At 43.4% G+C, this 14,591-nt stretch overlaps 1 protein-coding gene across 1 annotated transcript in view; it reads left to right on the forward strand.

Moving 5' to 3' along the window:
• Window positions 1-14,591, forward strand: part of LOC121921217 (ectonucleoside triphosphate diphosphohydrolase 6-like) — a 57,154-nt gene that overhangs the window by 16,844 nt on the left and 25,719 nt on the right. The window contains exon 2 of the mRNA XM_042449005.1: window positions 10,996-11,275. Coding sequence (XP_042304939.1) covers window positions 10,996-11,275 — 280 coding nt within the window. The remainder of the gene's footprint in view (window positions 1-10,995; window positions 11,276-14,591) is intronic.

Consider the following 14,591-nt stretch of genomic DNA (forward strand, 5'->3'; position numbering starts at 1 on the left):
CCTTTATTTATGAAGCACTGTAAATTTACACAGGGCTGTACATACAATCTTTTAGTTAGATGATTCCCTGCCCACGGGCTTACAATCTAAAAAGACATGACACAGAAGGAGAAGGGAGTGGTGGAGGGAGAGGGTAAGAGGTCCAGCAGTTCCCCTGAAGAAAGAGTGGTAGAGAGAGACAATAAGGAGGAAAGGAAAGCAAGGTGTTGCAAAAGGTTACAAAAGAGTGAAATTTAAAGAGAAGAGGGTTAAAGCTAAATTGGAGCAGAGCTCTTCCAATTGGGGGATTACAATAATTTTTGGATATTGAATATTGCAACATTATTAAGAAGAAGAAATTGAAAGTGGAGAAATTTATAGGGAGAGAAAATAACCCTGAAGAACTCAATTTAACTTGATCTACTTGACTGAAGAAATGAACTTGATTTGACTCCTTGAAACTTCCAGGCTAACTGACCTATCTGTTTGGCTTGTTACTTTTTGAATTGACTGATAATTAATGGAATATATTTTGTAAACAATACAACTTATTATTTAGTTACTTAAATAATAAAAGATAAATAATAAATGTAACTAGTAAAAGACAAATAACTATTAATCTAACCATAATCATGAATAGTAGATCAACTACAGCAGCAAAGGTAGCAGCACAATCCCAAAGAAGAAATTCATCAGAAAAATTTTTGATCATAGATGAAATTAAAAGCTAAACAGCAGAAATGGAGAATAATGGGAGAGAGATGGAAAAAAATTAAAACAGAAAATGAAGGAATTAAGAAAAGATTTGAAACAAGATATAAAATCAGAATTAAAAATGGAACTGAAAGGAATTAAACAATCTTTGGAGGAAGTGGTAAAGGAGATAAATGAAGCTATTACAAGAACAGATAAATTAGAAGAAAAATCTCAATCTCTTGACGAAAGAACAGCATTTATTCTTCAACAACAGGAAACAAAACTTGATTGGAAAGCTCTGGAAGAAATAAAACAAAGAGAAAACTCTCTCAAGTTAAGAGGATTAAAAGAGACGAATTATGAGAATCTTTATGAATATTTAGTTTCAGCATTAGCAGACTATATGGAAACCTCAAGAATTCATCAAAGAAGTAAATCAAACGTGAAGTTGAAGGTTTCATGGCCAGCATTCATAGTTTTTTGTGGTTTTTCGGGCTATGTGTCCATGTTCTAGAAGAGTTTATTCCTGATGTTTCGCCAGCATCTGTGAGAATGCTTGCCTGGAAAAAGTGGGTATATATATATACTGTGTAACCCTGGGTAGGGAGGAGTGATTTCCATGTTAATCTGTGTATTGTTCTGTTGTTGAATGGCAAGGCCTCAAGGTGGGAGGATATGCAAAAGAGGATTAGTGTCTGCTAATTGGTGATCATTATCTGCTGGGAAAGCCCCTGACTCTGAGTGGTTTCCCATTTGCATTTGCTGAGTCCCCATTTTGCTATTCTTCAGGACTAGTAGCCAAACTTTGTTCACTTTAAGGGTTTCTTCTTTCTGGTTGAAATTATCCAGATGCTTATGAATTTCAATGGCTTCTCTGTGCCTTCTGGCCTGATAGTTGTTGGCATGGTCCACTGATACTGTAGATGTTGGCATGGTAACACTGAAATCCTGTGAAATTGCTTTCCCTGCCCTCCTTAAATACATTTGTCCCTCCATATTTGCTAGGATTAGGGGCATAAGACCCCCGTGAATATGGAAAAACCACAAATAACAAAAACACCATGTTTTTACCTGAGAGGACACCTCTCTAGGAATCTCTAGGTCCTCCGATGCAACTCTGTGGTCAACGTCCAACAGACACTGACCATAGAAGTGCGCTGGAGGATCTACAAAGGCCTAGTAGAGTATTCTCTATAGGACTCCCTAGGTCTTTCAGTGCAACTTTTAGTTAAAGTTGACCATAGAGTTGCACTGAAAAACCTAGATATTCCTAGAGAGAACATATTAATCAAATCCGTGAATAATCAGAGCTGCAAATATGGAGAGATGAGTGTACTATCCCTGCATTCATCTCTTGCTGCATCTACACTGCAGAATTAATGCACTTTTGGTCCCGCTTTAACTGTCTTGCTCAATGCTGTGGAATTCAGGGCTTTGTAGTTGTATGAGACATTTACCCTTCTCTGTCAGGGAGCACTGGTGTCACAACAAACTGAAGTTCCCACAGTTCCACAGCATCGAGCCAGGGCTGTTAAAGTAGTGTCAAATTCAATTCTTTCTCCAGTACGGATGCAACCTTAATTATGAATTAACTGACCTCTTCAGCTGCATCCACACTTGTAGAAATAATGCCATTTCGACCAGTTCAACTGACATGGCTCCAGGCTATGGAATTCTGGGAACTGTAGTTTGGTGAGACACTTAGCTGTGCCACAACAAACTACAGTTCCTACAGTTCCATAGCATTGAGCCATGACAGTTAAAATTATTGTCAAACTGGATTATTTCTGCATTGTGGATACAGCCGAAGAGGTTGCATTATTCATGAATAAGTTTCCATCCACACTGGAGAAACAATCCAGTTTGACACTGCTTTAACTGCCATGCTCTCCACCTAAAACACCCCCAGCAGGTAGCTTTCAAGCCTCTTTTGTAAGATGTCCACAGAAAGAGACTCCACCACCTTTCTAGGCAATTGAGACTACAACTCAATTCCCCGCTTGGTTGTGGACCAAAGTTAAGTAAATGAAACAAGGGTACAAGAGAAGAAGCAAGGTTTGTGTGAATAAATATAAAAAGGTATCGACCAGTCTGTTAAATAATACAGGAAAGAAAGAAAGAAAAATAATCGATGAATTGGAAGAAGACAAGAATGGAAACATCACAGGACCAAAAGAAGAAGAAGAAGAAATAGAGAGAGATGAGTATACAACAGAGTATACAATGATGTGATATATAAAAATGTAAATACTGGTGGAAAAATTGATTGAATAAATAGTAAATCTCTGAACAAATCTTATCAAGAAAACCCCATGATATGTCCTTAGGGTTGCCATAAGTCCGAAACAACTTGAAGGCAAACAGCAACAACAACAGGATCGGAAGGCACTCTGAGAAGTACACTTTGTCTGTGTAGGTGTGAAAGACAGAGGAATGGGCTGTATCCCCTCAAATGTTTTCTCCTACACAACTATGAAAGGTGCAGAGTCTCTGTGCACCTGAATATCTGGTTGCACTAGCTGTCTCTGAAGTGCTTTAAAAAAATAAGTAATAACCATTGCCTCTTGATGTAGGTACAGGCTCTTCTTGTTCTTGCTTGGGTGAAGGCAGCTTTCAAAATAGCCAACTCCTACATGCAGGCGGAGGGCGGGGGGGGGGTAATTTGGAACCAAACATCTGTTTCATTTGAGGTTAAGATATCTGTTTGAAAAAGCAGTGATCTATCAGCAGTAGGAGGAATATTGTCAAATGTATGTACATTCTTTCTCATGTGGAAGTACATGTAAAGTTGGATTGGTGTAACATATTAAGTTGTCTCAAGAACTCCTATAAACATTGTGGTGTGTTTTTTTTAAAAAAAATAGTTTTTCAAAACATAAAATACACATAGAAACAAAACCCACCTATAGTTTTTTGTGGGGTTTTCAGGCTATGTGGCCATATTCTAGAAGAGTTTCTTCCTGACCTTTTGCCAGCATCTGTGGCTGGCATCTTTCACTGAAGATGCCAGCCACAAATGCTGATGAAACGTCAGGACAAAACTCTTCTAGAACATGGCCACATAGCCCAAAAACCCACAAAAAAACTATGGATGCCAGCCATGAAAGCCTTCGACTTCACAAAACCCACCTAATTACATACTAAACATAATCTTACATAAAATTAAAAAACATATAAAACTACATTACCCCCTCCCACCAACTCCCTCCCCTTATATAAAACTAAAAGACATCCCACTCAAAACAAAACATTCAACTGACATAAACTATCCTCCACTTGACTTCCTACTTCCCATGCCTGAAAAAAATTAAAGCTCAGTATAATATATGATCTCTAATGTAACACCATCTACCTTTTATAATATTCTGACCTAAATAGATGAACAAATTTGCTCCAAGCCTCAGTTTCTGCAACCAAAATCTTCTCTTTACTCGCCCTACAAGACAGAAACAGGTTCCAATCTTTTTTCAAAGTTACCCAACAATTTCCCTTTAATAACATTTTTCTTTGAGCTTTCACAGAAACCATGAAAACATTACTGCAAATGTTGTATTCCAAGTTAAGTAATTGATTTTTATCTACACAAAGAGGCCATTTCTATAAGTACTGCTGTTACCCATGCTGTTTATATAAATTTTGGAATCAATGATAACCCTTGGATGACCCCTGGCCAGACTCCTAGCCTGTCCGCCATTACTGGCAAAGCGAGAGGACATGTACACCTCCCCTAAGGGAGTTCCCATATTAACATCTCAGAGGGTCCAGGGAAGTCGCATGAAGGGATTATCTTAAGGCTGGGAAGAGTAAAAGGATTACCTTCCCTGAAGCTATCAACCTCCTCCTCGAACCTATTGTCCGAGTGGCATAAGCCCTTTATACTATCTAAAGCAGACATCCAGGTGAAAAGAAAATCTTTAGAACACCTTTGTTTCGGCCAAACCAGCCTCTTTGCCTCAGGCCAGATTTGGCCTATAAAAAGTCCCCACTTTGGCTGCTCAGGGCACCATTTTCAAGGTCTACTCACTCCACGTCAGTCGGACCTCTGTTCTGGTAGCCGGCATTTCTGCTCAAACCCAGGTTGCGGAGCAGACTTGTCTCACTGTCCATCACTCCATTCACTTCCCGGAGGGAATCTACATTCTGGTAAGCATCTCCATTAGTGACGCCTGAAATCTGTTCCCATTTTCCAACCCTAATTTTCCTGAGTCCTGAGTGTGTGTGTGAGTGTATGCGCAAACGCATGTGTTTTTCCCCTATTTCAATAAATTAGACATCTAGTTATTAATATCTGTCTCAGCTTTATTTATTGGAATCCCCTGGTCTACTCCGTATACATATCGGGAGGGCGATTTCGGTGGGCTCTTGTAGTCAGCCCCTCTTGCAATATTTGAGCTAATAACAACATAATAAAATTCCCCTACGGACCCTTGGCTACACTGCTACAAATGCTTTTTTAAAAGTTTGGTGTCTTCATTAAGAATATTAGAAAGCAGAACATAAGAAGACAGAGTGCAGAAAAATAATAATAATAATAATAATAATAATAATAATAATATGTTTTATTTGTATACCGCTTTTCCTATGATCAAAGCGGTTTACAGCATACATATGCATATACAACAAAGCAAGTAACAAAAAAAAAAACACTCTGCTTCTCTCCCCTCAAGATGGAGGTCGGGGGAGGGCTCTTCTTCTTGGCAGGCAGAGGCCTGTTGTTTCTTGCCTGCTTCTCTCCCCTCAAAATGGTGGTCGGGGGGAGGGCTCTTCTTCTTGGCAGGCAGAGGCCTGTTGTTTCTTGCCTGCTTCTCTCCCCTCAAAATGGTGGTTGGGGGGAGGGCTCTTCTTCTTGGCAGGCAGAGGCCTGTTGTTTCTTGTCTGCTTCTCTCCCCTCAAGATGGCGGTCGGGGGGAGGGCTCTTCTTCAGAGGCCTGTTGTTTCTTCCTGCTGGCTCTCCCCACCCTCAAGATGGTGGTCGGGGGGAGGGCTGTTCTCTTGGCAGCAGAGGCCTGTTGTTTTCTTGCCTGCTTCTCTCCCCTCAAGATGGTGGTCGGGGAGAGGCTCTTTCTTCTTGGCAGGCAGAGGCCTGTTGTTTCTTGCGCTCTTCTCTCCCCTCAAGATGGGGTCGGGGGGAGGCTCTTCTTCTTGGCAGCAGAGGCCTGTGTTGTCTTGCCTGCGTTCTCTCCCCCCAAGATGCGGTCGGGGGGAGGGCTCTTCTTCGTTGGCAGGCAGAGGCCTGTTTGTTTTCTTGCCTGCTTTTCTCTCCCTCAAGATGGGGGTCGGGGGGAGGGCTCTTCTTCTTGGCAGGCAGAGGCCTGTTGTTTCTTGCCTGCTTCTCCCCTCAAGAGGGTGGTCGGGGGGAGGGCTCCTTCTTCTTTGGCAGGCAGAGGCCTGTTGTTTCTTGCCTGCTTCTCTCCCCTCAAGATGGTGGGTCGGGGGAGAGCTCTTCTTCTTGGCAGGCAGAGGCCTGGTGTTTCTTGCCTGCTTCTCTCCCCTCAAGATGGTGGTCGAGGGGAGGGCTCTTTCCTTGGCAGGCAGAGGCCTGTTTTGTTTTCTGGCCGGCTTCTCTCCCCTCAAATGGTGGGTGGTCGGGGGAGGGCTCTTCTTCTTGGCAGGCAGAGGCCTGTTGTTTCTTGCTGCTTTCTCTCCCCTCAAGATGGTGGTCGGAGGGGAGGCTCTTCTTCTGGCAGGCAGAGGCCTGTTGTTTTCTTGGCCTGCTTCTCGTCCCCTCAAGATGGGGTCGGGGGAGGGCCTTTTCTTTGGCAGCAGAGGCCTGTTGTTTCTTGCCCTGCTTCTCTCCCCCTCAAGATGGGGTGGGAGGAGGGCTCTCACTTGGCAGGCGAAGGCCTGTTGTTTTCTGTGCGTGCTTCTCTCCCCCTCAAGATGGCGGTCGGGGGAGAGCGCTCTTCTTCTTGGCAGGCAAGGCCTGTTGTTTCTTCTTCCTGCTTCTCTCCTCCCCCTCAGATGGGGGTCGGGGGAGCTCTTCACTTGGCAGGCAGAGGCCTTGTTTCTTGCCTGCTTCTCCCCCCTCAAGATGGGGTCAGAGGGAGGCTCTTCTCTTGGCAGGCAGAGGCCGTTGTTTCTCTTGCCGCTTCTCTCCCTCAAGATGGGCGGGTCGGGGGAGAAGCTCTCGTGCTTGGCAGGCAGAGGCCTGTTTGTTTCTTGCCCTGCTTCTCTCCCCTCAAGAATGGGCGGTGGGGGAGAGCTCTTCAACTGGCAGGCAGAGGCCTGTTGTTTTCTTCGCCTGCTTCTCTCCCCGCAAGATGGTGGGCGGAAGGGAGGGCTCTTCTTCTTGGCAGGCAGAGCCTGTTGTTTCTTGCCTGCTGTCTCTCCCCTCTCAAGATGGCGGTCGGGGGGAGGGCTCTTCTTCTTGGCAGGCAGAGGCGTTTGTTTCTTGCTGCTTCTCTCCCCTCAAGATGGCGGGTCGGGGGGAGGGCCTTCTTCTTGGCAGGCAGAGGCCTGTTTTGTTTTCTTGTGCCTGCTTCTCTCCCCTCAAGATGGCGGTCGGGGGGAGGGCTCTTCGTCTTGGCAGGCAGAGGCCTGTTGTTTCCTTGCCTGCTCTCTCCCCTCCCAAGAGGGCGGTCGGGGGGAGGGGCTCGTCTTCTTGGCAGGCAGAGGCCTGTTGTTTCTGGCCCTGCTTCTCTCCCCTCAAGATGGTGGTCGGGGGGAGAGCGCTTCTTCTTGGCAGGCAGAGGCCTGTTGTTTCTTGCCTGCTCTCTCCCCTCAAGATGGCGGTCGAGGGAGGCTCTTCAACTTGGCAGGCAGAGGCCTGTTGTTTCTTGCCTGCTTCTCTCCCCCTCAAGGTGGGTCGGAGGGAGGGCTCTTCTTCTTGGCAGGCAGAGGCCTGTTGGTTTCTTGCTGCTCGCCCCCTCAAGAGGCGGTCGGAGGGAGGGCTCTTACTTTGGCAGGCAGAGGCCTGTTGTTTTCTTGCCTGCTTCCGCTCCCCTCAAGATGGCGGGTCGGGGGGAGGGCCTTCTTCTGGCAGGCAGAGGCCTGTTGTTTCTTGCCTGCTCTCTCCCCTCAAGATGGTGGTGGAGGGAGGGCTCTTCTTCTTGGCAGGCAGAGGCCTGTTGTTTCTTGCCTGCTTCTCTCCCCTCAAGATGGCGGTCGGGGGAGAGAGCCTGTCTTCTTGGCAGGCAGAGGCCTGTGGTTTCTGCCTGCGTGCTCTCTCCCCTCAAGATGGTGGTCGGGGGAGAGGCTCTTCAACTTGGCAGGCAGGAGCCTGTTGTTTCTTGGCCTGCTTCTCTCCTCCCTCAAGATGGTTGGTCGAGGGAGGCTTCTTCTTTGGCAGGCAGAGGCCTGTTGTTTTCTTGCCCTGCTTCTTTCTCCCCCTCAAGATGGTGGTCGAGGGAGGGCTCTTCTCTTGGCAGGCAGAGGCCTGTTGTTTTCTTGCCTGCTTCTTCTCTCCCCCTCAATAGGCGGTCGGGGGAGAGCTATTCTTCTTTGGCAGGCAGAGGCCTGTTTTTTCTTGCCTGCTTCTCTCCCTCCCCCCTCAAGATGGCGGTTGGGGAGAGCTCTTCAACTTGGCAGGCAGAGGCCTGTTGTTGTTTCTTCGTGCCTGCTTCTCCTCCCCTCAAGAGGTGGTCGGAGGAGGGCTCTTCTTCTTCTTGGCAGGCAGAGGCCTGTTTTGTTTCTTGCCTGCTTCTCTCCCCTCAAGATGGCGGTCGGGGGGAGGGCTCTTCTGTCTGGCAGGCAGAGGCCTGTGTTTTTCTTGTCTGCTTCTCTCCCCTCAGATGGCGGTCGGGGGGAGGGCTCTTCTTTCTTGGCAGGCAGAGGCCTGTTGTTTCTTGCCTGGCTTCTCCCTCCCCTCAAGATGGCGGTCGGGGGGAGGGGCTCTTCTTCTTGGCAGGCAGAGGCCTGTTGTTTCTTTGCCTGCTTCTCTCCCCTCAATGGCGGGCGGGGAGGGCTCTTCTACTTCTTGGCAGGCAGAGGCCTGTTGTTTCTTCCCTGCTTCTCTCCCCTCAAGATGGCGGTCGGGGGGAGGGCTCTTCTTCTTGGCAGGGCAGAGGCCTGTTTGTTTCTCTGCCTGCTTCTCTCCCTCAAGATGGCGGTCGAGGGGGAAGGGCTCTTCTTCTTGGCAGGCAGGAGCCTGGTGTTTCTTCTTGGCCTGCTTATCTCTCCCCTCAAGATGGCGGGCGGGGGGAGGGCTCTTCTTCTTGGCAGGCAGAGGCCTGTTGTTTTCTTGCCTGCTTCTCTCCCCTCAAGATGGTGGTCGGGGGAGTTGCAGTTCAATAACATTTGAACGTTCCCCATTTCTGGCTTAGTGTATAAGGTCAGTTTCTTGTATTTCTAGTGTCTAGTCTAATTGAGTAAAATTTTTTTTTTGAAAAAAGTCATTTTAAATTGAATGTACATTCTATCCAGTATAGTTTTCACATTTAATTTAGCAATGTGGGAAATGCAAACATTAATGTAGTGTTTGTGTTAAAGGAACTAGGAATTTTATCTAATGTGGCTAGCTTCATCTGCCCCTTGTGTATGTATTTTGGAAGTTGTCAAGGATTTAACATTTGAAGGTCATGCAGTCTTCTAGTCACTTTAACTGACTGACTGTCAAGCAGCATTTTAATCATCTTTTCCTGTTTCTTTCCCAAACTTTTTACACTCATGTTGACACAGCCTTGAGTGAATTAATCTGCACACCTTACATCTGGTTTTGTTTGCCTTCCAATATGATCTGAACTGAAAAAGATCAGAGAAATATCAGAAGATGCAATATAATTTTATTCTCTTTTGATGGCAGGTAGAGTTTTGACTTATCTGTTGACCTGGTCTTCCTGGATGAAAGAGGCAAAACAATCTTCAAACACTAATGTTAAGGATTTGTGTCTCAGAAAGCCTCTCAAAGGTGGAACAGTACCCAAATATTCTGTACCCACAATCTAGGGAAAGTAAGATAACAAATGAATTCCCGTGATACAGAATGGCTCCAATAACTGAGAGGGTGGTTCTTCAAATCCTGGAGGATACGGCCCTCATAACATGCCCACCATGTTCTCATAAAACAGATTGTGACATCTGTCTTTTGAATATTGCTGATTAATTGCTGTTTGATCCCTCCCCAAGGAAAGGAAATAAATAGATTTTGGGACTAATGATACTTCGCATGGCATAATCCTCTGAACAGACTATAAGAAAGAAAGCAACAACACCTCCAGAGGGGTCTTGTATTTGACCAAGAAAGAAGACTTCTGGAGAATTCATCAGCCATATACTATTATATCTTATCTTTAAAAACTAGCTTTAAGAGTTTAACAGTATGTGTCAGTATTTGTGTAGGTACTTTATCAGTCTCTATCGTTACCATCCATCCATTGTTAAGGGTGTGCTGAGAATTTTGAATCATTGACTTCTGAACTGGGTTAAGGCATTTCTGTTTTTTCTTATCGATTCCTGTTACTGCTTTGCCTTAGGCCCATAGGCCAGCCAAACCTAGGTGTGGTCTTTATGGTGTTTTTACTTTTACTTTACATTGCATGAACAAATTTTTAAATGAGAATTCTTGCTAGGCTGTTTGTTTAGTTAAAAGGCATGTTTTCAGGGATGTCATTATAATTTCAAAATATTAAGTCCTTTGGGATGGTTGATATATTTATGTCATATCATTTACAGATACAACTTTTTAAAGCTCTTCAAGGTTGATGGTGCAAGGAAGAATAAGAGTTGTTGAAATTTTGTGGTGTGTCAGTATTCACCCACACACAGCCTTGAGTGTGGACCCTTTGAGTGGTTTCTTTTTATATCTTGTATTGTGCTGGGTTTTTCTTGTTCTTTGTTGGGAAACTTTAAAAAACACAATATGATTTTTAAAAGTGCTTTGTCTAATCTGTCTAAAGCACAGTGCATGCTATGAGAATAAAAGCAACAACAAGGGTCAGTGATTCACAATACAGTGGTACCTCGGGATACGAAATACCCAGGTTACGAATTTTTCAGGATATGAAAAAATCCCATAGGGATTTATTGTTTCGGGTTACGAAAGTTTTTTCGGGTTACGAAAAAACTCCGGCGCTATTTTAAATGGAGCCGCGGCAGAGCCGCGGCTTTTTTCCCCATTAGCGCCTATGGGTTTTCGGCTTACGAAGGCTTTTCGGGTTACGAAAGCGGCCGCGGAACGAATTAAATTCGTAACCCGAGGCACCACTGTACTTTGCAACTAACTGGGTTCTATTTGAGCTTGCACTGACAACTATTTCATGGTGAACAGAAACTCCTAGCAACTTCAGATTAATAAATAAGAAAACTGTAGAAATTACATCATATTTCAGCAATCTAATTTTTGCATGTCCTTCCTCTATCTGTAATCATTTGTTTTAAATGCAGAGGTACCATGGGGAACACCAGTTTGAAGTGAAAGAAGAACGATTAACACAAGCTATGAAAATACCAAAACTGTTCTACGCTTTTGCACTTTTCACATGTGCTGCTATTTATGTTGTATACATAAAATGGAATTTGAATTTTAAAACAAAAGATGCTTTTGATGACCTGAAAAAAAAACGTGATTCTGAGACAGGAAGAACGATTTCTTATGGTATCATGTTTGATGCTGGAAGCACTGGGACACGTGTACATGTATTTCAGTTCTCACAGAAACCAAAAGGTAGGGTAACCTTTTACAATTAATAGCCCTTGCTAACATTTATTAAGTAGGTTACTTTAATAGTTTTTTTTGGGGGGGGGGGGTTGGGCTATGTGCCATGTTCTAGAAGAGTTTCTTCCTGACATTTCGCCAGCATCTGTGGCTGGCATCTTCAGACAATGATGCTGGCAAAACATCAGGAAGAAACTCTTCTAGAACATGGCACATAACCCAAACCCCCCACAAAAAACTATGGAATGCTGGCCATGAAAGCCTTTGACTCCACATAGGTTACTTTTGTTGAATTATCTGTGTAATTGTAACGCCTACCTCAATGTTTTTTATTAGAGCCCATCACAGTGAGAGGATTGGAATAAATAATATCCTTCCATGTTCAGTATGTTTTAACATGCTCATCCATTGTTCCATTTAAATTGTTACAGCTATGGATATAAGCAAGGTTCATATAAATTTAGTTATTGGGTGATTTGTATGGTTCTGTCATTATCTTCCTTCATTTTGAATTGATTATAATTATTTAAACTGTATTTTAACTTTGAATATTTGTAGATTAAATCCTTATTAATAGGAAAAGTATACAGAATGTGGATTAATTTCAACCAATGTTCTTAAAGGGTTCTTCTTTAACCTTCAGGTACCACAATGAAAAACAACAACTTACAGTGAATGAGTTGTGTAGTACAGTGAGAATTATAGTGTATTGAGGGTTAGGGTTATCTCTCGGATCATGGCTTGTGGGGAGGGTGGAAATTAGATCCCCCCTGCCATGTTACATAACTTCAACCCCCAGCATTCTTCACCATTGGTTAGGCTGGGTAAGGCTACTGGGAGTTGCAGTTCAATAACATTTGAACGTTCCCCATTTCTGGCTTAGTGTATAAGGTCAGTTTCTTGTATTTCTAGTGTCTAGTCTAATTGAGTAAATTTTCTGAAAACCAGAGCTTGTCATTTTTGTTTCATGGCAGTATGGGGCATGAAAAATGTCGTGAGACATTTTTGTCCCAACATGGGATAGGACTAAAAAAAACAATAATAAAGAGAAGTACACTTGCTGGGAAATTGTTTTGTCATGGATGGTTTTGTTTTGTTTAAAAAATGTAAATGGCAAGTGGCTGGAATTTGGAGATTGTTTTGAAGTCCACCGGTAGCAATGCCATAGAACGCATTTCGGTGGTCTATTTTCAAATCATTTCTGATTTATGGAGACCTATTCTGGGTTGTTGGTTTGTTTTGGGGTTTTGGGGAAGATTTGCTCAGAGGAGGTTTGCCATTCCCTTGCTCTGAGACTGAGAGTGTGACTTGACTAAGGTCACCCCATGGGTTTCCATGTCTGAGAAGGATTTGAACCTTGGTCTCCCAGGACCCTAGCCTAGCACTTGGACCAGTACACTATCTTGGCTCCCACAGAATGCATAGCCATGTATTTGAACCAATGTAATCAATAACTCACTGCTAGCTTGTTTTCTGCTGCTCCAGAGACTAGCACCCTGAGCAATGGATGCAAGCTACAAGAAAAGAGATTCTACTTCAACATTAGGAGGAACTTCCTGACAGTAAGGGCTGTTTGACAGTAGAACACACTCCTATGGAGTGTGTGGAGTCTCCTTCCTTGGAGGTTTTTAAACAGAGGCTGGTTGGCCATCTGTCGGGAATGCTTTGATTTGGATTTCCTGCATGGCAGGGGGTTGGACTGGATGGCCCTTGTGGTCTCTTCCAACTCTATGATTCTATGGTGTTTATCAGACAAGCTCTTAAATAGGTACTATTCCAGTGTGACTCCTCTAGCTGCCTCCTGTTGCATGCTGGGATTGGCAGTTTTAAGGAGGGGTATTTAGAATTCTCAGGCAGAGAAGTTCAGCTCCTTAAAACTGCCAATCCCAGCATGCAACAGGAGGCTGCTAGAGGAGTCACACTGGAATAGTAGCTCTTTAAGAGCATAGTGTGATAAACATCTATGATTCTAGTAGTTATATTTCCTGGAGGTAATGTAAGGTTCGATTGGGAAATTTTTTTGAACATTTGTGTCAAGCCATACCTTTCATTCCACTAAGGTCCAGCATGAATAAACAATGATGGGAGTATAAAGAGAACAAATAAAGAGAATTGTACTTTCTGTACCATACCCAGCCAAATGTAAAGTTTGGTTCTACTCTGATCCATCCAGAATATAGATGAGATAAATAAATTTGTATCTCCCACTAATCCCCATGTGGTGTTCTACACCACTAAATAATGATCTAAGAAGATAGTAAGTGTCATGAACAATAAGGCTTGGTATAGCAAAAACACTCAAAGGATAAAACACAAAATCTGATAAAATAATATCAATAAGACTACAAGGAAAACTATTCAAAAAAACAGGGATTCAATTTTATACTCCTACTACAAGGGCTTGAAGAGGAAGAACATTCTGTGCAGACACCCAGGAAAAAATAGATCAATCATCACACCAGGACACAGTGATAATGACAGGTGACTGAAATTCAATGGCAGGAACACAGTAGAACTAAACATTGTTAGAGAATTTGGTCTATGGTCAAGAAATGAAGCAGGCAAGCACATTATAGAATTTTGTGAGGCCAACAGTTCATTTACTGCAAACACACTCTGCAGGTAACCAACCAGATGGCTGTATTAGTGGACTTCACTGGACATTGAATACAGATATCAAATAATTGGAAGCTGAAGACGGAGAAGTTCCATTCTCTCTGCAAAAACAAGACCAGGGACAGACTGTGCCACAGATCATGAACTGCTAATATCAGAAATCAGAATAAAGCTAAAGAAGTACACTACATCAATCTTCACTTGATCTTAGCCAAAAGGCCGAGAAGCCTTAATGACTTCAATCTTAATGACTAAATACGATATAAAGAATATCCCTATAGAATTTACTGAACAGCTGTACAAAAGAAAAGAATGACTGATTCCTTGAAAGGAGAAGCTTTTGAAGCAGAACCTATATTTCAGAAAGCAAAGTCCGTGCTTTGTAGAATAAGGCCTTTGACTGTGTAGATCATGTAACACTGTCTATGGGCTGCTCTAAAAAAAGGGGGGGGGGGAGTACCACAGCATTTGATTGTCCTGATATTGTAAACTACAGTGGACCCTTGGTATCTGCTGAGATTTGGTTCCAGGACCCCATGTGAATCCCAAAATCTGTGGATGCTCGAGTTTTATTATATGCCACAACAAATTAAAATATTGTCCCTTATAAGAAAATGGCAAACTCAAAGTTTGCTTTTGGGATTTTTATATTTGTAAAAATATTTTCAAGCCATGCGTGGTTGACTCCATGGAAGTAAAATCCATGAAT

This window comes from Sceloporus undulatus, chromosome 1, assembly GCF_019175285.1.
Source record: "Sceloporus undulatus isolate JIND9_A2432 ecotype Alabama chromosome 1, SceUnd_v1.1, whole genome shotgun sequence".
Lineage (NCBI taxonomy): Eukaryota > Metazoa > Chordata > Lepidosauria > Squamata > Phrynosomatidae > Sceloporus > Sceloporus undulatus.